Here is a 27,171-nt window from a genome sequence, read left to right on the forward strand (position 1 = left end):
GAAGTTATACAGGTATCGGAATAGAAGTTTTTTCTATTTTGACACGTAAATTTATGAATTGCCTGAAATACCTAGAATGTAATGGGACTAATAAATCTTAGCTCCTTTCTTTACTAATTCAACTAAGATTTTCTACCAAGTGGGTTGTCTAAATTATACCTGTTTCTCTTCTTGTTTGGGGAGTAGATTCTTCTGTCAGACCTTGTAGGGGAAGGATCATCGTTGCTATATGGGTAGTTAGGATTACAGAGCCTTATTTATTCTTTAAAGACTTACTTAGCATCTAATATGGCTCATACATTAGGCATGGGGATACAAAGATAAATAAGCCAGATACCGTTGTCATCATCATGAATCTTAAATTCTAGTGAGGGAGATTTTCATTTATGTTTTAGTAAATTATATAATGTCTAATATCAGACTTGTGTCCTGGACATAGTGTAGTACAGGGAAGAATTATGGGCTTTGGAATTAGGTATGGATTTGAATCCCAGCTTTGGTTATGCTTGCAACTTTATATATAACTCAGAAAGTTACTTAACCATGCCAAATTTGTTTCTTCAACTGTAAAATGGTATTACAGGTGCCTTGCTCAGCAAGGTACTTAGAACAATAACTGGCTCTTGGTTTAGCATCACCATTCCTGTCCCTATAACCAAACTGCTTGGTCTACCTCAACCCTCCACTCCCACCTCAGAAGAAAACTCAAATGCTACATAGTATAAGCTCGCCCCTTCTACCTTAAGATACTTTAAGAATATGGACATCTGTTAAGATTATATAAACACAGTCTAATTCTACCAAAACACAATTTTCCTAATATTGCCTTATATAAGATTGCTGCATAGAAGTGGCATAGAAAAGGTCAATTTTTAAATTTAATTTTATTTATTTATTTATTTTGAGACAGAGTCTTGCTCTGTCCCCCAGGCTGAAGTGCAGTGGTGCGATCTCGGCTCACGGCAACCTCTACCTCCCCGATTCAAGCGATTCTCCTGCCGCAGCCTCCCAAGTAGCTGGGACTACAGACACCTACCACCATGCCTGGCTAATTTTATGTTGGTTTTTTTTTTTTTGGTAGAGATGGGGTTTCACCATGTTGGTTAGTCTGGTCTTGAATTCCTGACCTTAAGTGATCCACCCACCTTGGTCTCCCGAATGCTGGAATTACAGGCTTGGGCCAGTACACCCGACCAAGTTTTTAAAATTGACATTAAATTTTATGGAATAGAAGCATTTGTTAGATTAGTTTCACTGAATATGGTTTTTGTATTTTAAAAAGAAAGTACTCGGCCGGGCGCAGTGGCTCACACCTGTAATCCCAGCACTTTGGGAGGCCGAGGCTGGCGGATCACAAGATCAGGAGATCGAGACCACGGTGAAACCCCGTCTCTACTAAAAATACAAAAAATTAGCTGGGTGCGGTGGCGGGCGCCTATAGTCCCAGCTACTCGGGAGGCTGAGGCAGGAGAATGGCCTGAACCCAGGAGACGGAGCTTGCAGTGAGCCGAGATCGTGCCACTGCACTCCAGCCTGGGGGACAGAGCGAGACTCTGTCTCAAAAAAAAAAAAAAAAGAAAGTACTAGTCTTAGTTCAAAAGTATCAGACACCCATATATCAAGAAATGTAGGATATTAAGTAGGTCCCACATGTTTGGATTTCACAGACCAGTAATATATATTTTTAAAATTTTTAACTTTTTTTTTTTTTTTTTGAGACGGAGTCTTGCTCTGTGCCCCAGGCTGGAGTGCAGTGGCGCGATCTCGGCTCACTGCAAGCTCCGCCTCCCGGGTTCACGCCATTCTCCTGCCTCAGCCTCCCGAGTAGCTGGGACTACAGGCACCTGCCACCTCGCCCGGCTAATTTTTCTTGTATTTTTAGTAGAGACGGGGTTTCACCGTGTTAGCCAGGATGGTCTCGATCTCCTGACCTCGTGATCCGCCCGTCTCGGCCTCCCAAAGTGCTGGGATTACAGGCTTGAGCCACCGCGCCCGGCAAATTTTTAACTTTTTATTTTATATAAGAAGATTCACAGACAAACATGCCATCTACTGTCACTTTCATTTTATAAAGGACAGATAATACAAAAATAAATTCAGAATAAATGAGTTTTTTCAATAGAATAAATTTAGATTTATTTTTAAAAAATCAGTTGGGGGCCAGGTGCAGTGGCTCATGAGGCCTGTAATCCCAGCACTTTGGGAGGCTGAGGCAGGCGAATCACGAGGTCAGGAGATCAAGACCATCCTGGCTAATACGGTGAAACTCCATCTCTACTAAAAATACAAAAATTAGCTGGGTGTGGTGGCGAGCACCTGTAGTCCCAGCTACTAGGGAGGCTGAGGCAGGAGAATGGGGTGAACCCGGGAGGCAGGGCTTGCAGTGAGCTGAGATCTCGCCACTGCACTCTAGCCTGGGCGACAGAGCGAGACTCCATCTCAAAAAAAAAAAAAAAAAAAAATCAGTTGGGATGACAGCTCACATCCCAGCACTTTGGGAGGCCAAGATGGGATGATCACTTGAGCCCAGGTGTTCCAGACCAACCTGAACAACATAGTAAGACCCCATCTCTAATTAATTTATTTATTAATTACTGTGCAGACCAACGTTTATTTGCTTTGGAGTAGTTACTCCTAAGTCTGCCTTTGCAATAGAACCATCTAACTTCTTTTTTTCTCTTTTTTTTTTTTTTTTGGAGACGGAGTCTCGCTCTGTCGCCCAGGCTGGAGTGCAGTGGCGGGATCTCGGCTCACTGCAAGCTCCACCTCTTGGGTTCACGCCATTCTCCTGCCTCAGCCTCCCGAGTAGCTGGGACTACAGGCACCCGTTACCACGCCCGGCTAATTTTTTGTATTTTGAGTAGAGATGGGGTTTCACCATGTTAGCCAGGATGGTCTCGATCTCCTGACCTCATGATCTGCCCACCTCAGCCTCCCAAAGTGCTAGGATTACAGGCATGAGCCACCGTGCCCGGTCCCAGAAATAGTTTTTGTAGATGGAGACAAGATTAGTCTAAAATATACATGAAGAGGGAAAGGAATTTGAATAGCTAAATTTAAAAAACAATATTTATTTATTTATTTATTTATTTATTGAGACAGTCTCGCTCTGTTGCCCAAGCTGGAGTGCAGTGGCACGATCTTGCCTCACCACAACCTCTGCCTCCCGGATTCAAGCGATTCTCCTGCCTCAGTCTCCCGAGTGGCTGGGATTACAGGCACGTGCCACCACGCCTGGCTAATTTTTCTATTTTTAGTAGAGATGGGATTTTACTATGTTGGTCAGGCTGGTCTTGAACGCCTAACCTCATGATCCACCGGCATTGGCCTCCCAAAGTGCTGGGATTACAGGTGTGAGCCACCACGCCTGGCCTATTTTATTTTTTATTTTATTTATTTATTTATTTATTTTGAGATGGAGTCTTGCTCTGTTGCCAGGCTGGAGTGCAGTGGCTCAATCTCGGCTCACTGCAACCTCTGCCTCCCAGGTTCAAGTGATTCTCCTGCCTCAGCCTCCAGAGTAGCTGGGATTACAGGCGCGTGCCACCACGCCCAGCTAATTTTTGTATTTTTAGTAGAGACAGGGTTTCACCATCTTGGCCAGGCTGGTCTTGAACTCCTGACTTTGTCATCTACCCGCCTCGGCCTCCCAAAGTGCTGGGATTACAGGTGTGAGCCACGATGCCTGGCCAATTTAATAATATTTTTAAAAATAAAAATAATAGGCCATGTGCAGTAGCTCACACCTATAATCCCAGCACTTTGGGAGGCCGAGGCGGGTGGATCACCTGAGGTCGGGAGTTCAAGAGACCAGCCTGACCAACATGGAGAAACCCCCTCTCTACTAAAAATACAAAAAAATTAGCCGGGCGTGGTGGCACGTGCCTGTAATGCCACATACATAGGAGGCTGAGGCAGGAGAATCGCTTGAACCTGGGAGGCGGAGGTTGCGGTGAGCAAAGATTGTGCCCTGCACTCCACTCCAACCTGGGCAACAGAGCAAGACTCTATCTCAAAAAAAACCCAACGATGACAACAATAACAACAACAAAACAAAACAAAAAACTAAACAAAACAAAAAAACTAGCTGGGTGTGGTGGCACGTCCCAGCTACTTGGGAGGCTAAGGCAGGAGAATCGCTTGAACTTGGGAGGGGGAGTTTGCAGTGAGCTGAGATCATGCCACTTTACTCAAGCCTGGGGGACAGAGTGAGACTCTGTCTGAAAAAAAAAAAAGAAAAAAGAATATAATCTGATCACTAAGGATATTCATTGCTAGAGTTGGTCATTGTTTGTACTTTTTCAGAGGACAGAGGTAGGAAATATATGTTCTTAAATTTATGTTACTCCATTTTCTTCTGGCAAAAGCCGTGCTGTCAGAATTATTCTTATTATAATCTAATTTTCATTCCCTTATAAGTCACATGCTCTTTTTCTTGGATGCCTAGACTGTTTTTTTTCTCTAAAACCCAATACTTTTACTAAGATATAACCTGATGTTGGTTGCTCCGGGTTGATACTTTTTAGGTATACAGTGTGCTCTTTCAATATATACTTTCAAATCTTTTTATATTTCCAAAAAGCTTTATTGAGTTATAATTTTTGACATTTTTTCTATTTTCCTGTTTTTGGTTTTCTTCTTTGAGGACTTTTGTTATCTGTATATTTGATTATCTTTACTGTCTTCAATATTCACTACCTTGGCCGGGCGCGGTGGCTCAAGCCTGTAATCCCAGCACTTTGGGAGGCCGAGACGGGCGGATCACGAGGTCAGGAGATCGAGACCATCCTGGCTAATACGGTGAAACCCCGTCTCTACTAAAAATACAAAAAACTAGCCGGGCGAGGTGGCGGGCGCCTGTGGTCCCAGCTACTCGGGAGGCTGAGGCAGGAGAATGGCGGGAACCCGGGAGGCGGAGCTTGCAGTGAGCTGAGGTCCGGCCACTGCACTCCAGCCCGGCGACAGAGCGAGACTCCGTCTCAAAAAAAAAAAAAAAAAAAAAAAAAAAAAAAAAAAATATTCACTACCTTCTCTTGAACCCTTTTTATGTTTCTACATTTATTTATTTTTTGAGATAGGGTCTCACTTTGTCGCCCAGGCTGGAGTGCAGTGGCACAATCATGGCTCACTGCAACCTCTGCCTCATGGGCTCAAGTGATCCTCCAGCCTCAGCTGGGATCACAGGTGTGCACCAGCATATCTGGCTAATTTTTAAAATGTTGGTGGAGATGAGGTTTCACCATGTTGCCCTGGCTGGTCTGGAGCTCCTGGGCTCAAGTGATCCTCCTGTCTTGGCCTCTCAAAGTGCTGGGATTACAGGTGTGAGCCACTGTGCCTGGCCTCTGGGATTTCTAGTCTCTATCTATTCCTCTCCCCAACTTTGGGTTTGATTTTTCTTTCCTTCATCTTGAATCTATTCCGTTCATTTTTTTTTTTTTTTTTAACTTTTAGTGGGAGAGCACATAGCCCTTCACTACCACAAACTGTACATTCAAATTTCCACATTTGGGTAAATCGCAGGGGTCTATACATCTAAAGTCTAATGAATAAGCCTTGCCCTTGGAAAACCACCTTCCTGATCACAGTATCTCCCGTCAGGTATTATCCTCAATTTTTTTTTTTTTTTTTTTTTTTTTTGAGACAGAGTCTCGCTGTGTCACCCAGGCTGGAGTGCTAGAGTACAGTGGTGCAATCTCAGCTCACTACAACCTCCGACTCCCGGGTTCAAGCAGTTCTCCTGCCTCAGCCTCCCAAGTAGCTGGGACTACAGGCAGTCCCCACCACGCCTGACTAATTTTTGTATTTTTAGTAGAGGTGGGGTTTCACTATGTTGGTCAGGCTGGTCTTGAACTCCTGACCTCGTGATCCACCCACCTTGGCCTCCCAAAATGCTGGGATTACAGGCTTGAGCCACCATGCCTGGCTGATTATCCTCAATTTTAATTCTCCTCCCTTCAATTTTTCCTCATTATTGGAGCCTATCCTAGAACAGTCTAGCACATCACTTTTGAGAATCCATAAGAGCTGGACCACTCCAGGTCCTTCATATTTTCTTACTGTGCAGCAAAGGGTTAAGTAGCAGGTCTGGGTTGGCCACACCCTTCAGATCCTAAAGAAAGGGTAGGCCTTGGCAATATCCCGCCTGATAAGCTTGTCCTTGTTTACCTGGGGGCCTTGAGCCTTATGGTATCAGCCTCAGCTCAGGCAGGGCTGAGGACTAAGGTGAGCCACACACGGGGACAGCCATGCCCCCATGCCCCCAGGCTGCTGATAAAAACCAAGACTTAGGTGAAGTTCCCTGATAGATAATATTCTGTTCAAACTGTCACACACTGTTGAAGAGCAGCTAAGTACTGTCCATATGATTCCACTGGGAGAGGATAAATGGAAGCTTGTGCCTGGTCTCTCCAGGCCCCTGCCCTGCGTGTCTTTTTCTATTGCTTATTTTATTTATTATTATTATTTTTTGACACAGAGCCTCGCTCTGTAATGCAGGCTGGAGTACGTGGTGTGATCTCAGCTCACTGCAACCTCTGCCTCCTGGGTTCAAGTGATTCTCCTACCTCAGCCTCCCGAGTAGCTGGGATTACAGGCACCGGCCACCATGCCCGGCTAATTTTTTGTATTTTTATCCACCTGCCTCAGCCTCCCGAAGGGCTGGGATTACAGACGTGAGCCACAGCACCCAGATTTTATTTATTTATTTATGTATTTTTAAGACGGAATCTCATTCTGTTGCCCAGGCTGTAGTGCAGTGGCCCGATCTCAGCTCACTGCAAATTCCACCTCCCAGGTTCATGCCATTTTCCTGGCCTCAGCCTCCCGAGTAGCTGGGACTACCACACCTGGCTAATTTTTTTGTATTTTTAGTAGAGATGGGGTTTCACCATGTTAGCCAGGATGGTCTCGATCTCCTAACCTCGTGATCTGCCCGCCTCAGCCTCCCAAAGTGCTGGGATTACAGGCGTGAGCCACCACGCCCAGCTGTTTATTTTTAATAGACAGGATTTTGCTCTGTCACCCAGGCTGGAGTATAGTGGCAAATGTAGCTCGCTGTAGCCTCAAACTGCTGAACTCAAGTGATCCTTCCACCTTAGCCTCCTGAGTAGCCGGCTAATGCCTGGCTATGCCTAGCTAATTCAAAAAAATTTTTTTGGTAGAAATGGGGGTCTCATCATGTTGCCCAGGTTGGTCTTGACCTCCTGGCCTCAAGCAATCCTCCACACCTTGGCCTCCCAAAGTACTGGGATTATAGGTGTGAGCCAGCAGGCCCGGCCAAACTTGCTAATTTTAATCTGTGTCTTTTTGCTTTACTAAATAGTAACCATGAGTGTAACAGCTTTTCTGAGTTCTGTGAGTCCTGGCAAGTCATCGAATCTGAGAGTGATCTTAAGCACCCCTGAACACACTTACTGTGGCCCACTTGCACTCATCTGGTATTGGAAGGAAACAAATTTCTTGAGTTTCAGCTGCTACTTTTCAGTTGTTCCATGGTGCTTTCCAGGAGCTCCAGGTTGATGATATGGGGTTTCCCCTGTTCTCACATCTGTCAGGCTTTGCGCCTTCCTTGCCCTGCACAGACACTGAGATCATGCAGGTCTTGCATCTGTTTGTAGTTCGTCTTCACTAGCTTGTATTTTAGAATTTGAGGGGGTAAGTGGTCACCTAGTCTTATTGTAGATATTATTCAGGGGATTTTGCTTTTGTTATCTATCTATTTGTTCTATTTCTTTGTGTTTATTTATTAAGAGATGGGGTCTACCAATGTTGCGTAGGCTCACTGCAACCTCAAATTCCCAGGCTCAAGTGATTCTCCCACCTGTCTCCTGAGTAGCTTTGGAACTACAGGTGGGCACCACCACACCTGGCTAAATTTTTATTTTTTGAGACATTGTCTCGCTGTTGTCCTGGCTGGAGTGCAGTGGCAAGATCTTGGCTGACTGCAGCCTCCACCTCCTGAGTTCAAGCAATTTTCCCACCTCAGCCTCCCATGTAGCTGGGACTACAAGTGTGCACCACCACATCCAGCTAATTTTTGTAATTTTAGTAGAGACGGGGTTTCACCATGTTGGTCAGGCTGATCTCAAACTCCTGACTTCAGGTGATCTGCCAGTCTAGGCCTCCCAAAGTGCTGGGATTACAGGTGTAAGCCACCACACCCAATTTTTTTTTTAAGTGGATAAAAAATGGCTAGGCATAAGCCATCATGCCCAGCCAAAAAATCAATTCTTTTTTTTTTTTTAGACGGAGTCTCGCTCTGTCCCCCAGGCTGGAGTGCAGTGGCGCAATCTCGGCTCACTGCAAGCTCTGCTTCCCGGGTTCATGCCATTCTCCTGCCTCAGCCTCCCGAGTAGCTGGGACTACAGGCACCCGCCACCGCGCCCGGCTAATTTTTTGTATTATTTTTTTTTAGTAGAGATGGGGTTTCACCGTGTTAGCCAGGATGGTGTCGATCTCCTGACCTCGTGATCCGCCCGCCTCAGCCTCTCAAAGTGCTGGGATTACAGGCGTGAGCCACCACTCCCGGCCAAATCAATTCTTTTTTTTTTTTTTTTTTTTTTTGAGACGGAGTCTCGCTCTGTCGCCCAGCCCAGGCTGGAGTGCAGTGGCGCGATCTCGGCTCACTGCAAGCTCCGCCTCCCGGGTTCACGCCATTCTCCTGCCTCAGCCTCCCGAGTAGCTGGGACTACAGGCGCCCACAACCGCGCCCGGCTAATTTTTTGTATTTTTAGTAGAGACGGGGTTTCACCGTGGTCTCGATCTCCTGACCTTGTGATCCGCCCACCTCGGCCTCCCAAAGTGCTGGGATTATAGGCGTGAGCCACCGCGCCCGGCCCAAATCAATTCTTATGATCATATCATCACACAAACTCTTCTCCCCAAGCACACAGTTTTGGAATACTAGGTTCCCTTACTTATTTGAACAGAATGAGTTCTTTTTTTTTTTTGAGACAAAGTTTCACTCTTGTTGCCCAGGCTGGGCTGCAATGGCATGATCTCAGCTCACCGTAACCCCCACCTCCTGGGTTCAAGTTATTCTCCTGCCTCAGCCTCCCCAGTAGCTGGGATTACAGGCATCCACCACCATGCCCAGCTAATTTTTGTATTTTTAGTAGAGACGGGGTTTCACCAGGTTGGCCAGGCTGGTCTCAAACTCCTGACCTCAGGTGATCCACCCACCTCGGCCTCCCAAAGTGCTGGGATTACAGGCGTGAGCCAACACACCCAGCCAATGAGTTCACTAAAAAAAAAAAAAAAATCTTCACAGTTCAAGAAAATCATTTAAATTAGTTTCAAGGCCGGACACAGTGGCTCACGGCTGTAATCCCAGCACTTTGAGAGGCCAAGGCGGTAGGATCACTTGAGGCCAGGTGTTCAAGATCAGCCTGGCCAACATGGCAAAACCCCATCTCCACTAAAAGTATAAAAATTAGCCAGGTGTGGTGGTGCACACATGTAATGCCAGCTACTTGGGAGGCTGAGGCAGGGAAATCCATTGAACCCAGGAGGTGGAGGTTGCAGTGAGCCAAGATTGCACCACTGTACCCCAGCCTGGGCAACAAAGTGAGATTCTGTCTCAAAAAAGAAAAATTAGTTTCAGAGTTCCAAATATTACCACTCCTGTCTCAAATTAGGTTTAAGGCACTCCTGTGAACAGGCAGATTGTATAGGCATAACTTAAGATGTCACTTCCCTAGAGAGGCTAAGAAACAAATACATTCAAGAAATATTTGATGGGCCGGGCGCGGTGGCTCAAGCCTGTAATCCCAGCACTTTGGGAGGCCGAGACGGGCGGATCACGAGGTCAGGAGATCGAGACCATCCTGGCTAACACGGTGAAACCCCGTCTCTACTAAAAAATACAAAAAACTAGCCGGGCGAGGTGGCGGGTGCCTGTAGTCCCAGCTACTCGGGAGGCTGAGGCAGGAGAATGGCGTAAAGCCGGGAGGCGGAGCTTGCAGTGAGCTGAGATTCGGCCACTGCACTCCAGCCTGGACTACAAAGCGAGACTCCATCTCAAAAAAAAAAAAAAAAAAAAAAAAAGAAATATTTGGAGAAAACGACTCATCTATCCTCATTTGATCCAACATTCTTTCTGCACACATCGTGTCAGGCAAGATGCTCAGTATCAGACACAGCATATAGGAAAGTACAAGTAACCAGCTGGGTGTGGCCACTCATGCCTATAATCGCAGCACTTTGGGAGGCCAAGGCTGGGGAGGACTGCTTGAGGCCAAGAGTTTGAGACCAACCTGGACTAAGCAAGACCCTCATTCTCTACAAAAAATAATTTTAAAAAGTTTTTTAAAAGAAAGTACAAGAAGAAAGTACATGTAACCTTTCACAAGTTACAATGTTTTATTAAAATGACTGTAGTCACAAGAAGCCTGTTTTCCCTTATAATGAAAAGTAGGTTAAAACTGGATTCACCAAATCTCACAGAAGAAAAAAGTACACACACTGAACTTTTTTAGTTTTTTATTTTGATTCTGATGGCTGGACAAGGTATGTACATTCTAGAACATCTTCTTAATCCCTAAACAAGTGAAATTCTACTTACTTATACACAAAAAGACAAGGAGAAAAGGTCATGATTGTCTAACAGGGAACATGAATCCCCAAATAAATTATCTTACAAAAATATCATACTTGTTTTCTACTTTTTCACTACTGGTAAAAATGAAAAAAATAATTCACATTAAAATAAAATCCGTAGCGGCTGGCATAGCAAGACAATTATTTTTACATATTAAAGTCCTTCAAATAAATATTTTACACATAAATTTAAGTTTTCAAAAAAAAAAGGTTAAGTATTTATCCTGTATTTTTTTGGTCTGCTAAGAGACCACTTATCAAACTGACATTAAACTGGACTGTAGCTCATACTCTGCAAAGAGTAAAATGCACGTCACAGGCAGGTTGGATACACACATGTGCATATTACATACATATGAAATGGCTAACACTGCTGTGCATACTACTTCCATAAGTAGTTTTACCCTGTAAAAATACTGTAGCCTATACTGAATCAAATTGCAATGAAAGAACCAAAGGTACTACTTGCCTATTATAGACACTTGGTCAAGCATTTAAAAAAATACAAAAATTGGCCTGGTGCAGTGGCTCACGCATATAATCCTAGCACTTTGGGAGGCTGAGGCGGGTGGATCACCTGAGGTCAAGAGTTTGAAACCAACCTGGCCAACATGGTGAAACCCCGTTTCTACTAAAAATACAAAAATTAGCCGGGTGTGGTGGCAGACGCCTGTAATTCCAGCTGCTCAGGAGGCTGAGGCAGGAGGATCACTTGACCCCGGGAGACAGAGGTTGCAGTGAGCTGAGATCACACTACTGCACTCCAGCCTGGGCGACAAGAGCGAGACTCCGTCTCAAAAAAAAAGAAAACATTATAATGTTTTGGGGACTTAAAGATTATTGAAGATGAGATAAAAGTCCACACTGCTTACAAATACCCGAACATGGAAAGCACAGTCAACACATTCATGTGGACAGCACATGAGTGGATGTATTAATACATTACACAGCTTCTTCTATCTGATCTATTCCTCTTGTTTTATTCTAAAGAGTTACACGGACTTGGATCCTTTATGATGATTTAAAAAATAATATTACATTAAGTTTTCCTGGTCTAATAACCACTTTAAGAAGTACAGTGGAAGGGTATAGAACTTTCTATATTTTCTCATACTTGTAAAACCAATTTGATTTTTACTGTGATGTGATATGTAACAGTATGGTAAAAATAAAAATGACTGAATTATATGATTTTGTCCACAACATTCAAGTCTCTTTTTGCTAAAATATTACAAAATGAATCCAGTAAACACTTTCCATTTCCAACGGCCTAAGTTAGAGATGAATTCAACTTTTTTTTTTTTTTTTAAGGAATTACAACTATGCTGGGCTGAGGACAGCTATGTTAAACCCTGAAAACAAAAGCCAAGCACCCAAACATCTAAAACACTAACACTTTCCATCCAGGATAGAAAAATGAGCATCCAAAGTAAAGAGAACCACATGACTGATCAAGTAACCAATCAAAAACCACTTCTCTGTTATTTGAACTTATAGTTACTCGAAGCTTGAAGTGTCCACCTTCATTATTATTGCAGGTTCCTAGAGTCACGGCTTCAATGTCAAATGTGACAGTGGACCCAGAGGTAACTGCGGGTAACTGATTCGTCATTTCTTTTCCATTGACAAAAACTGCACCTAAAATGTTAAGGTAAAGAGTCATTTACATGTAAGCAATAACTAAGAGATCTGAAATAGTTTCTGGATTACTGGTAACATAGCTCATTTCCTAATTCAGACTAAAAAAATCTGGAATGCCAACTAGACACAGATTTTAGAGTTCTGTCCAGGGCTCTACTCTTCCAGCAGACTATGAGCTGCCCATATCAATGTCATGAAAAGAAACTTGACAGTGTTACAAAATTACCTGCTGTGAAATAGCAAGACTGTTTCTTATGGAATAAACAAGAAAGAATCTTGTTCTACCAAATTCTTTTTTTTTTTTTTTTTTTTTGAGAAGGAGTCTCGCTCTGTCGCCCAGCCCAGGCTGGAGTGCAGTGGCGCGATCTCGGCTCACTGCAAGCTCCGCCTCCCGGGTTCACGCCATTCTCCTGCCTCAGCCTCCCGAGTAGCTGGGACTACAGGCGCCCACAACCGCGCCCGGCTAATTTTTTGTATTTTTAGTAGAGACGGGGTTTCACCGTGGTCTCGATCTCCTGACCTTGTGATCCGCCCGCCTCGGCCTCCCAAAGTGCTGGGATTACAGGCGTGAGCCACCGCGCCCGGCCTCTACCAAATTCTTGACTCACCAACACTGTTTTTTTTTTTTTTTTGGGAGGTAGAGTTTCACTCTTGTTGCCCAGGCTGGAGTGCAGTGGCATGATCTGGACTCACTGCAACCTCCAACTCCTGGGTTTAAGCAATTCTCCTGCCTGAGCCTCTGGGATTACAGGTATTGGCCACCAGGCCCAGCTAATTTTTGTATTTTTAGTAGAGATGGGGTTTCACCATGTTGGCCAGAATGGTCTCGATCTCTTACTTATTTATTTATTTATTTTTTTGGAGATGGAGTCTCGCTCTGTCGCCCAGGCTGGAGTGCAGTGGCCGGATCTCAGCTCACTGCAAGCTCCGCCTCCCGGGTCTACGCCATTCTCCTGCCTCAGCCTCCCGAGTAGCTGGGATTACAGGCTCACACCACCACACCCAGCTAATTTTTTGTATTTTTAGTAGAGACAGGGTTTCACTATGTTGGTCGGGCTGGTCTCAAACTCCTGACCTCGTGATTCGTCAGCCTCAGCCTCCCAAAGTGCTGGGATTAGAGGCCTGAGCCACCACGTCCGGCCTCTGGCTGGTGATTTTTAAAGAGCACTAGGGATGTAGACTGAATGATTTATTGTTTGTAAAGAGTTTAGAACAATGCCTGGTACATAGTAGTCACATAAATTATGTCATTAAGACCAAAACTTTCAGCCAGCCACGGTGGCTCACACCTGTAATCCCAACACTTTGGGAGGCCAAGGTGGGAGGATTATTGGAAATCAGGAGTCAAGACCCACCTGGGCAACAACTTATCTTTACAAAAGTAAAAATAAAAAAAAATTAGCCAGGCCGGGCGCGGTGGCTCAAGCCTGTAATCCCAGCACTTTGGGAGGCCGAGACGGGTGGATCACAAGGTCAGGAGATCAAGACCATCCTGGCTAACACGGTGAAACCCCGTCTCTACTAAAAAATACAAAAAACTAGCCGGGTGAGGTGGCAGGCGCCTGTAATCCCAGCTACTCGGGAGGCTGAGGCAGGAGAATGGTGTAAACCCGGGAGGCGGAGCTTGCAGTGAGCTGAGATCCGGCCACTGCACTCTAGCCTGGGCGACAGAGCGAGACTCCACCTAAAAAAAAAAAAAAAAATTAGCCAGGCACGGTGGCATGCACCTGGAGTCCCGGCTACTCAGGAGGCTGAGGAGGGAGGATGGCTTGGGCCCAAGAATTTGAGGCTGCAGCAAGCTATGATCATGCCACTGTACTCCAGCCTGGGTGATGGAGTGAGACTTCAAAATAAAAAAAAATAAAAATAAATAAAAAAAAGAAAAATACCTAAATTTTCTCATCTCCTACTATAAATGTATGAAACTGGAACAGATTCATATATTACTATAATAATTCATATATTTCCAAGAGAATGACAGTTATTTATCTCTTACCATTTGTACTAATGCACACAGCTTGGTCCCGCTGCAGAGAGTCATATCCGTCCTGCTTTTCCGCACACACTCCTATGCTGTCTCTCCTGTCTGGCTGTCCCACAGTTTCAACTCTGTAAATGAAGTAGAAAGGGCATTTCACACTTTTAAAATCTAACATGAATGACACCTAACAGCCACTAGCTTAAAAAGAGCAATCTCACTACAATTGTTTTTTTCTAAATAGTAACAGCAACCATGATTGAGTTCTTGCTGTACTCTAGGCACTGTTTTAATTATTTTATATCTATCTATCATTCTCACAGCAACCTATGAGGTAGACACTATTATTATTATTATTATTTTTTTTTTGAGACGGAGTCTTGCTCTGTCACCCAGCCTGAAGTGCAGTGGCACGATCTTGGCTCACTGCTACCTCCGTCTCCAGGGTTCAACCAATTCTCTGCCTCAGCCTCCCAGGTAGCTAGGATTACAGGCACCCACCACCACACCCAGCTAAGTTTAGTATTTTTAATAGAGATGGGATTTCACCATCTTGGCCAAGCTGGTCTTGAACTCCTGACCTCGTGATCCCCCACCTCGGCCTCCCAAAGTGCTGGGATTACAGGTGTGAGCCACTGCGCCCAGCTGGTAGGTGCTATTTTTAACATACCCATTTTATAGGTGAGGAAAATGAGGCACAAAAAGAAAAAAAGATTAAAAATGGCTAAATAACTTGACCCTAATTACCTGGATGATGGCTGGTGGAACTAGGACTCAAACCCAGGCATTCTGACTCTAGAATCAATCAATCAATCAATCTATCTACCTACCTACCTATCTATATCTTCGAAACGGAGTTTTATTCTTGTTACCCAGGCTGGAGTGCAATGGCACGATCTTAGCTCACTGCAACCTCTGCCTCCCTGGGTTCAACCAATTCTCCTGCGTCAGCCTCCTGAGTAGCTGGGATTACACGGATGCACCACCAAGCCCGGCTAATTTTGTATTTTTAGTAAAGACGGGGTTTCACCATGTTGGTCAGGCTGGTCTCAAACTCCTGACCTCAGGTGATCCGCCTGCCTCAGCCTCCCAAAGTGCTGGGATTAGAGCCACCGCGCCTGGCCTAATTTTGTATTTTTAGTAGAGACGGGGTTTTACCATGTTGCTCAGGCTGGTCTTGGAACTCCTGACCTCAGGTGATTCACTCTCCTTGGCCTCCCAAAGTGCGGGGATTACAGGAGTGAGCCACCTTGCCCGGCCTAGAATCTATATTCTTAACCATTTGTAGCCATGATGGCACATTTCTATTTTATATTCTAGCTCCAGACACATAATTTGTCATAGTTGACATTATAATTTATGTAACTATTGCTGCCAGCGCCTAAATCTTCCATATGAGAATCTGCAATGATTTGATTACTGTTTGTTAAGTATATAAAGCATTTAAAAAGAACTATTATAATCCTAAAAAAACCCATTATGGTTATGAAGACACTATTCAAGCTTGAAGAACTTTCTATGTGGCAAGTTTAAGCTTTTCCTTTTGTGTTTCCATTTCAGATGTTGATAATTCGTGTGCTCTTGAAATAGGAAATGTACAGATCCCTATTGCCGACATACCATTCTCTCCATCCAGAAAGCCAACTTTGCGAGAAAAAAAAAAAAAAAAATAGTGTGAAACAGAATGTGGCTTTTCCAAAGACAGATGTGATTATTTATAGTCAATGTGGCCTCAAAATGTCATTGATTGTGAAATGGCAAACATGCAGGATCATAATAAATATTTGGGTAGGCTTCTGAAGTTATTTCACATCTGAGCAGTCTAAAGAAGTATGGGAGGAGGGGCCAGGCGCGGTGGCTCACGCCTGTAATCCCAGCACTTTGGGAGGCTGAGGCAGGCAGATCACAAGGTCCGGAGATTGAGACCATCCTGGCCAACATGGTGAAACCCCGTCTCTACTAAAAATACAAAAAATTAGCCGGGTGTGGTGGCGGGCACCTGTAGTCCCAGCTACTCGGGAGGCTGAGGCAGGAGAATGGCGTGAATCCGAGAGGCGGAGGTTGCAGTGAGCTGAGATCACACCACTGCACTCCAACCTGGGTGACAGAGTGAGACTCCGTCTCAAAAAAAAAAAAAAAGTTTTATGGGGAGGAGGAAGACGTCAAGAGGAAGTCTCAGCCCTTGTTCTCCCACAGAAACACCGATTTAACATATACAAATCCAAATACTTTCATGAGAATTCCAAAATCTAGTTAAAAAGTTGCAGTACCCGGCTGGGCATGGTGGCTCACGCCTGTAATCCCAGCACTTTGGGAGGCTGAGGTGGGCGGATCATTTGAAGTCAGGAGTTCAAAATCAGCCTGGCCAATATGGTGAAACCCCGTCTCTACTGAAAATACAAAAATCAGCTGAGTGTGGTGGTGGGCGCCTGTATTCCTAGCTACTCAGGAGGCTGAGGCAGGAGATTCACTTGAACCCAGGAGGCGGAGGTTGCAGTGAGCCAGGATCACGCCACTGTACTCCAGCCTGGGCAACAGAGCGAGACTCTGTCTCAAGAAAAAAAAGAAAAAAAAAAAAAAAAAAGTTGCTGGACACCAGACGAGCACAAAGCCAAACAGAACAAACTGACACAGGTAAGAATAATTTTGATTTTCCCCATTAACCCCTCCCCCAAGCCAGCACAACTCAGGGCCGGGCCAGAACACCTGAGCTTATGACTTCTCCCTCAGGAGGGAGGGAGAATAGCAGAGCATGGCGACTGGTGTTCCGGCTCTCCAGAGGGCTGGCTGAGACTCGTTTCTGTCTTGCCTCTCTTGGAGAACTGATGGAGCTGGCAAATTTTGGATCCCTGAAGGTTGCTGAGAACAAGGAAAAGAGGTGGGCTACAGCTTGCTGCAGCCAGCATGACTCGATGAGGTCAACAAGATCTGGAGAAGGGGCACAACTTGAAGTTTCAGTATCAGGAGAGCAAGATACCGGACTGTGCATCAGGCTCTCTAGCTTTTCAGAAGACTGCCTGAGGGACTGGTAGCTTTCTCACAAGACTTGAACAGAGAGGGAGCCAGCTACTTTGGATACCTGGTGGCCACTGAAGATGAGAGTGGGGTAGCTTGCTGCTATAGAACCAAAGAACTTGTAGTGCTACAGACAGACACCAGAAGGAGCAAGAAATTACAAACTTCCGAAAAAGAAACCACCTAGCCTCTTGAATATAGAAAATGCAGGCAGAGGCCCAGAGAAATCATACCTGCCAAAAAAGTTTCAGAGGCCCCCAGAACATCCAGTTGGGCTGACTGGTGAAGGTGACTGATCATACAGAGACTTTCCCAGCACAATGCTAGTCCATAAACACTGGGAGAGATAGCTATTCTTTTTAAATTTTTTGAATTTTTATAGAGATGGGGTCTCACTATGCTGCCCAGGTTGGTTTCAAACTCCTGGGCTCAAGCAATCCACCCACCTCAGCCTCCTAAAGTGCTGAGATTGTGGCTCCCGAAGTGCTAGGATTACAGGTGTGAATCACCGTGCCCAACCTGATAGCTATTCTTTCAAATGTGCAGGCCAGGTGGGGTGGCTCATGCCTGTAATCTCAGCCTGTTTTATGAAAATTATTAATAAAGAAGTATAGAAGGGTCTATATTTTTAATATTCTGGACAATTATTTTGAGAAGAAATCTGGACAAAAATGACCTCAAAGAAGTCTAGAATTTTGCTAGGCACAGTGGTGCATGCCTGTAGTTCCAGCTACTCAGAAGGCTGAAGTGGATCACTCGAGGCTAAGGGTTTAAAGTCAGCCTGGGCCGGGCGCGGTGGCTCAAGCCTGTAATCCCAGCACTTTGGGAGGCCGAGACGGGTGGATCACGAGGTCAGGAGATCGAGACCATCCTGACTAACAGGGTGAAACCCCGTCTCTACTAAAAATACAAAAAAAAAACTAGCCGGGCGAGGTGGCGGGCGCCTGTAGTCCCAGCTACTTGGGAGGCTGAGACAGGAGAATGGCGGGAACCCAGGAGGCGGAGCTTGCAGTGAGCCGAGATCGCGCCACTGCACGCCAGCCTGGGCGACAGAGCGAGACTCCGTCTCAAAAAAAAAAAAAAAAAATTATATATATATAAAGTCAGCCTGGACAACACAGCGAGACCCTGTCTCTTTTTTTTTGTTTGTTTTTTTGTTTTTTTTTGAGACGGAGTCTCGCTCTGTCACCTGGGCTGGAGTGCAGTGGCCGGATCTCAGCTCACTGCAAGCTCCGCCTCCGGGGTTTACGCCATTCTCCTGCCTCAGCCTCCCAAGTAACTGGGATTACAGGCGCCCGCCATCTCGCCCGGCTAGTTTTTGTATTTTTTAGTAGAGACGGGGTTTCACCGTGTTCTCCAGGATGGTCTCAATCTCCTGACCTCGTGATCCACCCGTCTCGGCCTCCCAAAGTGCTGGGATTACAGGCTTGAGCCACCGCGCCCGACCTGAGACCCTGTCTCTTTTTTTTTTTTTTTTTTTTTTTTTTGAGACGGAGTCTCGCTGTGTCTCCCAGGCTGGAGTGCAGTGGCGCGATCTCGGCTCACTGCAAGCTCCGCCCCCTGGGTTCACGCCATTCTCCCGACTCAGCCTCCCAAGTAGCTGGGACTACAGGCGCCCGCTACCACGCCCGGCTAATTTTTTTGTATTTTTAGTAGAGACGGGGTTTCACCGTGTTAGCCAGGATAGTCTCGATCTCCTGACCTCGTGATCCACCCGCCTCGGCCTCCCAAAGTGCTGGGATTACAGGCTTGAGCCACCGCGCCCGGCCGACCCTGTCTCTTTAAAAAAAAAAGGATTTGATGCGATGTTGCAGAATATAGCTATTATCAGTAAGTGGAGAATTTTATAAACCTCTTACAAGCACCATTCAATTTCCTCTTTCTATGAGTTTGACTACTTTAGATACTTTATGTAAGTGGAATCATGCCGTATTTGTCCTTCTGTGACTGGCTTATTTCACTTAGCATTATGTCCTCAAAGTTTATCCATGTTGTAACATATGGCAATCAATAAATGAATGGGAAACAATCCAAAAGAAAAACAGGCCAAGTATATAGTCAGGCAATTCATAGACATGCAAACCAGTATGGCCAAGAAATTCATGAAAAGTTTTATGACCTCACTGAAAACTGGGGAAAATAACAAATACAATGAGATACTATTTCCCACCTACCCAGACAAAATTTCAAGAAGGACCACCCTTATATACCTCAGTAAATGGCAATTCTATCTATCCAGTTACTTAGTCCAAAAACCCTGAGGTCATACTTGACTCTTTTCTTTCTCACATCCTACAAACAATCTGTCAGTAAATCCTGTCAGCTCTTCCTTCCAAACATATCCAGATTCTGATCGGAAGCAGTGGCTCCTACCTGTAATTCCACCACTCTGGAAGGCTGAGGTGGGCAGCTCAGGAGTTCAAGATCAGCCTGAGCAACATGGTGAAACCCTGTCTCTACTAAAAATACAAAACTTAGCCAAGCATGGTGGCATATCCCTGTAATCCCAGTTTCTAGGGAGGGTGAGGCAGGAGAATCACTTGAACCCAGGACCCAGAGGTTGCAGTGAGCTGAGATCGTGCCACTGCACTCCAGCCTGGGTGACAGAGTGAGACTCTCTCAAACAAACAAAAAACATACCCAAATTCCGACCACTTACCATTACTTCCACTGCTCCATTCTGGTCCGAGCCACCATTGGGTCTCACCAAGACTATTACATAGCTTCCTAACTAGTCTCCCCACCTGTATCTGTACCTCTTTATAAGCTATTTTTCACACAGCAACTAAAATGACTTGCATAATGTCAGATCATGTCATTCATTTGCTCAGTATCCTCCAATGGCCTCTCATCTCACTCAGAGTCAAAACAGAGTCCAAACAGTCCAGATGGTTAAGATTTGAATCTCAGCATCACTATTCCTGATCTGTGTAACCTCAGACAAGTTGTTTATTTTTATTTATTTATGTTTTATTTGAGACAGAGTCTCACTCTGTCACTCAGGCTGGAGTGCAGTGGCGCGATCTCAGCTAACTGCGACCTCTGCCTCCCGGGTTCAAGCGATTCTCTTGCCTCAGTCTCCGGAGTAGCTGGGATTACACAGGCGCACGCTACCACGCCTGGCTAATTTTTGTATTTTTAGTAGAGATGAGGTTTCACCATACTGGCCAGGCTGGTCTCAAACTCCAGACCTCATGATCCACTCGCCTTGGCCTCCCAGTGCTGGGATTACAGGTGTGTGCCACCGCGCCCGGCCTAGTTGCTCAATTTTTAAAATTTTTCTTTTTTTTTTTTTCCCAATACAGATAAGGTCTCACTGTGTAGCCCAGGCTGGTCTCGAACACCCCAGCTCAAGTGATCCTCCTACTTTGGCCTCCAGAAGTGCTGGGATTACAGGCAGCCTCCACACCTAGTTATTAATTTTTAATTTTTTGTAGAGACAGTGTCTTGGAGAACTGATGGAGCTGTGTCTCACTAGTGTCTCACTAGTGGGATGCCCATTTCCCCTACCATGCTGGGAAGCCCTCCAGGGCAAGACATGTCTTAACTACCTTCAAGTCCCTGGTCTCCAGCCAAGAGTGGGCCCAGAGGAAGCCCGACCCAGAGGGGATGGGCCCGCCCATTATGTGAGGAGCCGGGAGCAAGGTAGTGGCGCAGACACAGAGACCAGGCTGGTCTCAAACTCCTGGCGTCAAGCAATCCTTCCATCTTGGCCTCCCAAACCACTAGGATTACAGGCCTGAGCCACGCAGCATGGTCTGGTTGCTTAATCGTTTTATGTCTGTCTCCGCATCTAAAAAACATGTCTGACTCATGAGACTGTAATAAGGATTTACAAGCATTAACTTAGTTAAGTACTTGGAACTGACACGTAGTAGGGCTCAAAAAATCCATCTGGCTGATATTATTTTGCATAGTTTAACCTTATGAATGCATGAGAAGTCACATACATAGGATGACCCTTGAAACTATGAAAACTGATTTAGTTTTACTTGGTGAGGCTATTGAGCCTTTTGTCAGGGAAAAATAATGATCTCTGTCATGGCACCTTAGCTGGGCAAAATGAAAAAAAAAATAATTTCTGTATGTGGTATCAAATGTCCCCCTTATAAGTGGGCATAGGTGACCTCCAAAAGAGGTATTTCCTTCAGGAATTAAACAAGAAATATACACAGCCTGTCCAAAACAACATCCTACTTTTCTTTCTTTCTTTCTTTTTTTTTTTTAGAGACGGAGTCTTGCTGCGTCGCTCAGGTTGGAGTGCAGTGGTGTGATCTCAGCTCACTGCAACCTCCGCCTCCCGGGTCCAAGCGATTCTCCTGCCTCAGCCTCCTGAGTAGCTGGTACTACAGGTGCGTGCCACCATGCCTGGTTAATTTTTTCTATTTTTTAGTAGAGACGGGGTTTCACCGTGTTAGCCAGGGTGTTCTCAATCTCCTGACCTCATGATCCGCCCGCCTCAGCCTCCCAAAGTGCTGGGATTACAGGCATGAGCCACTGTACCAGGCAACATCCTACTTTTCCAGGTTTCTCTTCAACTATACTCCCTGTCTCTATTAACCCCATCCAGACTCAGTTCTTGGTATTCTCTGCATTTTTTTTTTTTTTTGAGATGGAGTCTCGCTCTGTCGCCAGGCTGGAGTACAGTGGCGCGATCTCGGCTCACTGCAATCTCCGCCTTGTGGGTTCATGCCTTTCTCCTGCCTCAGCCTCCCAGATAGCTGGGATTACAGGTGTGCACCACCATACCCAGCTAATTTTTGTATTTTTAGTAGAGACGGGGTTTTACCATGCTGGCTAGGATGGTCTCGATCTCCTGACCTCGTGATCTGCCTGCCTTGGCCTCCCAAAGTGCTAGGATTACAGGCATGAGCCACTGCGCCCAGCCATGCATTTTCTCTACCTCCATAACTTTGGTTCCTGCTTTTCTGGCCCCAGCAACTGTACTTTCCAGCTCTACTTGAGATAAAGACTTCACCAATTGTTGATCTAGAAGTAACCTTTCCTTCTATATTCCACCGCAGTCTGAATCTTTCTTACATTCATTTACAAACTGCTTATTTGCTATTGAGCCAAAGGTTCTGCGTTTCTTTTTCTCTTAAACTTTGCATTCCCTACAATAGCAGGTACTATAAATACCACCTGAGTGGAATAAGGGTTGTACAAAACAATCAGCTTCATGCAAAAAGAAAAGATTGGAGTTCATCAGGAGAACTGTCCTTACATTTTAGAAAAGTAGTTTTGGGCCGGGTACAGTGGCTCATGCCTGTAATCCCAGCACTTTGGGAGGCGGAGGTGGGTGGATCATGAGGTCAGGAGATCAAGACCAGCCTGGCCAACATGGTGAAACCCCATTTCTACTAAAAATACAAAAATTAGCCAGGCGTGGTAGCAGGCGCCTGTAATCCCAAGGAGGCTGAGGCAGGAGAATCGCTTGAACCTGGGAGGCAGAGGTTGCGGTGAGTCCAGATCGTGCCACCGCACTCCAGCCTGGGCAAGCAAGACTTCATCTCCAAAAAAAAGTAGTTTTGACTGGGTGCGGTGGCTCATACCTGTAATCCTAGCACTTTGGGAGGCCAACACAGACAGATCACCTGAGGTCAGAGGTTTGAAACCAGCCTGGCCAACATGGTGAAACCCCATCTCTACTAAAAATATAAAAATTAGCCGGGCATGGTGGCAGGCCCCTGTAATCCCAGCTACTCAGGAGGCTGAGACAGGAGAACCACGTAAACCTGAGAGGTGGAGGCTGCAATGAGCCGAGATCGTGCCATTGCATTCCAGCCTAGGCAGCAGAATGAGACTCTATCTCAAAAAAAAAAAAAAAAAAAAAAAAAAAAAAAAAAAAAAAAAAAAAAAAAAGGATATGATATAAGTAATACTAAATCAGTTTCCAGTCCCAGGTTAAAAAAAAACTGGCATCTTATACTTCCTATCTCTTAACATGCTCATTCTTGGAGTCCAGTCACCATGATGTAAGAAAGCCCAAACAGCCACGGAGACGCCCACATGGAGAGGAACAAAGAATCAGAACCAATCTGCCAGCCATGTGAGTGAGCCATCTTTGAAGCAGACTAGAGGACAGTCATCCCTAGTTGAACTACTCTACCTAATACCACATGAAATAGAAATGAGCTGTCTTCACCAAGTTCTGCCCAAACTGCAGTTTCCTGAGCAAAACAAATGCCTATAGTTCTTCTAAGCCACTAAATTATGAAGTACTTACACAACAATAGGTAACTGGAACATCAACTTTTTTTTTTTTTTTTTTTTTTTTTTGAGACGGAGTCTCGCTCTGTCGCCCAGGCTGGAGTGCAGTGGCCAGATCTCAGCTCACTGCAAGCTCCGCCTCCCGGGTTTACGCCATTCTCCTGCCTCAGCCTCCCAAGTAGCTGGGACTACAGGCGCCCGCCACCTCGTCCGGCTAGTTTTTTGTATTTTTTAGTAGAGACGGGGTTTCACCGTGTTAGCCAGGATGGTCTCGATCTCCTGACCTCGTGATCCGCCCGTCTCGGCCTCCCAAAGTGCTGGGATTACAGGCTTGAGCCACTGCGCCCGGCCAACATCAACTTTTTAATGTCCTTTGAAGGAAAAAGTTAATGAAGAATAGCCTTATTATTCCTTTGACTGCCCACCTAACGTTAGTAGTGAGAGGTAGGTAACACAGTGGTTAAGAGCACAGACTGGAGTTAGACTGCCAGGATTTGAATCCTGACAAGCCACTTAGTCTCTCTGCTTTCGTTTTTTCTCTGTAAAAGAAAGACAGTAACAGCCTACCTCCTAGACTATTAGGATTAAAGAAGGCTGTTAGCACCTAAAGCACCTTCCCTCTTTTTTTAGAGACAGGGTGTCACTGTCACCCAGGCTGGAGTGCAGTGGCACAATCTTGGGCTCACTGCAGCCTCTGCCTCCTGGGCTCAAGTGATCCTTCCACCTCAGCCTTCCAAGTAGCTGGGACTACAGGTGCATGCCACTTGTAACGGCAGGCTTTCTCTCTCTCTCTTTTTTTTTTTCAGATGAAGTCTTGCTCTGTCACCCAGGCTGAGGTGCAGTGGCGCGATTTCTGCTCACTGCAACCTCTACCTCTCAGGTTCAGTCCATTTCTGCCTCGGTCTCCCGAATAGCTGGGATTACAGGTGCAGAGCACCAAACCCAGCTAATTTTTGTAGCTTTCTCTCTTTTTTAGAGAAAAGCAGTGGTAAAGAGAAAGTAAAAATATGGTTAAAAAATAAGATCGGCTGGGCGCAGTGCCTCATACCTGTAATTCCAGTACTTTGGGAGGCCGAGGTGGGCAGATTACTTGAGGTCAGGAGTTCAACACCAGTCTGGCCAATATGGTGAAACCCCATCTCTACTAACAACAACAACAAAATTAGCTGGGCATGGTGGCACACGCCTGTAATCCCAGCTACTTGGGAGGCTGAGGTAGGAGAATCGCTTGAACCTGAGAGGTGGAAGTTGCAGTGAGTCAAGATTGTGCCACTGCACTCCAGCCTGGGCGTCAGAGTGAGAGTCTGTCTTCCAAAAAAAAAAAAATCAGGGCCAGGTGCAGTGGCTCACGCCTGTAATCCCAGCACTGTGGGAAGCTGTGGTGAGCAGATCACTTGAGCTCAGGGGTTTGAGACCACCCTAAGCAACATGGTGAAACCCCGTATCTACAAAAAATACAAAAATTAGCTGGGTGTGGTAGTGGCTCCTGTAATCCCAGCTGCTCAGGAGGCTGAGGTGAGAGGGTCGCTTGAACCTGTGAGGTGGAGGTTGCAGTGAGCTGAGATTGCACCACTGCACTTCAACCTGGGCGACACAGCGAGGCCTTGTCTTAAAAAGAAGGGGAGAACTGGGGAGGGGAATGAGAAAGAAAATAGGTCCGGCGCAGTGGCTCACGCCTGTAATCCCAGCACTTTAGGAGGCCAAGAAGGGCGGATCACGAGGTCAGGAGATTGAGACCATCCTGGGTAACACGGTGAAACTCCATCTCTATAAAAATACAAAAAATTATGCAGGTGTGGTGGCAGGCACCTGTAGTCCCAGCTACTCAGGAGGCTGAGGTGAGAGGGTCGCTTGAACCTGAGAGGTGGAGGTTGCAGTGAGCCGAAATCGTGCCATTGCATTCCAGCCTGGGCAACAGAACGAGATTCTGTCTCAAAAGAAACAGAAAGAAAGAAAGAAAATAAACCTTTAAAAAAAAAATCAGAAAATCTTAGAAGGAAAGAGCAGGAATGTTTACATAGGAAGTCAGGGAGATCTGGAAGGAGGGGGTTGCTAGCAGACCTGGGCATCTAATGAGAGTGGGTCTAAAGACTGTTACAGTCCAGCCAGTATCACAGGTTTCTCTGGCTTCAGCAGCTCTAAGCCTTCCAGAAACTTCAGCAGGGACCGACTGGGATAAATAACAAAGTAGTGCCTTCAAGAGTATAAGCTCCCTTCTAATTACTAGGCCCTAAGCACCCTCAAAAAACTAAATACTATTTCTCTTGATTCAAGTACACCCACTTGCTCCTCCCTTATGCATGGACTCCCTTCGCATTCACATCTCTGGCTTCATTGCTGATGCCTGAAATTCCTTTAAACAAGGGGAGAAAACATTTCGTTCCACAGTCAAAAGAAAAAAATGACAAAAATGCAAAAGGCTGGCTACGATCATATTGAGTTTAACTGAATTTTAGTTAATCACCCTGCCAAGTGGGGCCTGGTGATGCATCTTTAGGAGAGGCCAGACACACTAACAGTTTATTGAGACCTACTGTGTCTTTCACAGCATGGTCAGCAGAGGTGAATTTAAATCAATTTGTATAAGTTCCAATGTCTTAATAAATATTTACTGAATGACCTAAGAAATAAACCTAACTATGCAATCTATCAGACATTACCATGTGTCCAAGGAGGAAGAATTTAAAAAGCAGGAGAGCATAAGATCAAGGGGTAAAAGGTCATCAGAGGTAAAATTTAAAGAGCTAAGGACACAGTAATGGAGAAATTGTAGACTTCAATACCAACTAGAATCATATTAATTCTCCCATGAAAAAGATGAAAAAGAAGCAATACAGACCAGTCTGGAGTTGAACTGCCTGGATTTAAACCCTAGTTTTGGCATTTACTAGCTGTGTGACACTGGGTAAATAACTTCTCTGTGCCTCAGTTTCCTCATCCCTAAAATAAATACGTCTATCTCACTGGGTTAGTATGAAAATCAAATGAGTTAATACAAGTAAAATACTTAAGACAGTACATGACACACAGTAAATATTGTTTAAATATTAACTGCAATTATTATTTTTTTTTTTTTCAAGACAGAGTCTCGCTCTGTTGCCCAGGCTGGAGTGCAGTGGTGCGATCTCGGCTCACTGCAAGCTCTGCCTCCCAGGTTCATGCCATTCTCCTGCCTCAGCCTCCCGAGTAGCTGGGACTACAGGTGCCTGCCACCATGCCCGGCTAATATATTTTTGTATTTTTAGTAGAGAAGGGGTTTCACCGTGTTAGCCAGGATGGTCTCGATCTCCTGACCTTGTGATCTGCCCGCCTCAGCCTCCCAAAGTGCTGGGATTACAGGCGTGAGCCACCGCGCCCGGCCATTAACTGCAATTATCATCATCATCATCATTATTGCAGTCTGAGATATCTGGCCTGAATTTATCAAGGTAGGAAGCTCTGTCATTGCACAGAAATACCTTGTTCTCAGGAGAGTCACTAACGGAAGTGCTTCTGTAAACAAGGGACATAAGCAGAGAAGGGGTACAGAAAACTCATGATTACCTGGGGAATAATTAAATATATTTTAGGTATTCATCTTTTTTTTTCTCTGTCTCTCTCTGTTGATATTTTTCTGGTTACTGAGTCATTCTTCATTAAGGGGTGAGAAGAGGTGTCAGAAATTAGACAAAACATAAACTAGTATATTCTGACAACTGCTGACAATTCAAATTACTTAGCTGGAGAGGAAT

General features: G+C 45.3%; 1 protein-coding gene and 1 pseudogene across 1 annotated transcript in view; both read right to left on the reverse strand.

The window, feature by feature from the left end:
• Window positions 1–5,452: 5,452 nt before the first annotated feature.
• Window positions 5,453–5,605, reverse strand: LOC114673323 (U1 spliceosomal RNA; annotated as a pseudogene).
• A 5,766-nt stretch (window positions 5,606–11,371) lies between these two features.
• The window catches only part of CRLF3 (cytokine receptor like factor 3), a gene marked incomplete at its 3' end in the record, with an annotated part of 55,021 nt that continues 39,221 nt past the window's right edge, over window positions 11,372–27,171 (reverse strand). The window contains 2 exon segments of the mRNA NM_001257619.1: window positions 11,372–12,234; window positions 14,234–14,346. Coding sequence (NP_001244548.1) covers window positions 11,978–12,234; window positions 14,234–14,346 — 370 coding nt within the window.

This window comes from Macaca mulatta, chromosome 16 (genome assembly GCF_049350105.2).
Source record: "Macaca mulatta isolate MMU2019108-1 chromosome 16, T2T-MMU8v2.0, whole genome shotgun sequence".
In the NCBI taxonomy this organism is placed as follows: Eukaryota; Metazoa; Chordata; class Mammalia; order Primates; family Cercopithecidae; genus Macaca; species Macaca mulatta.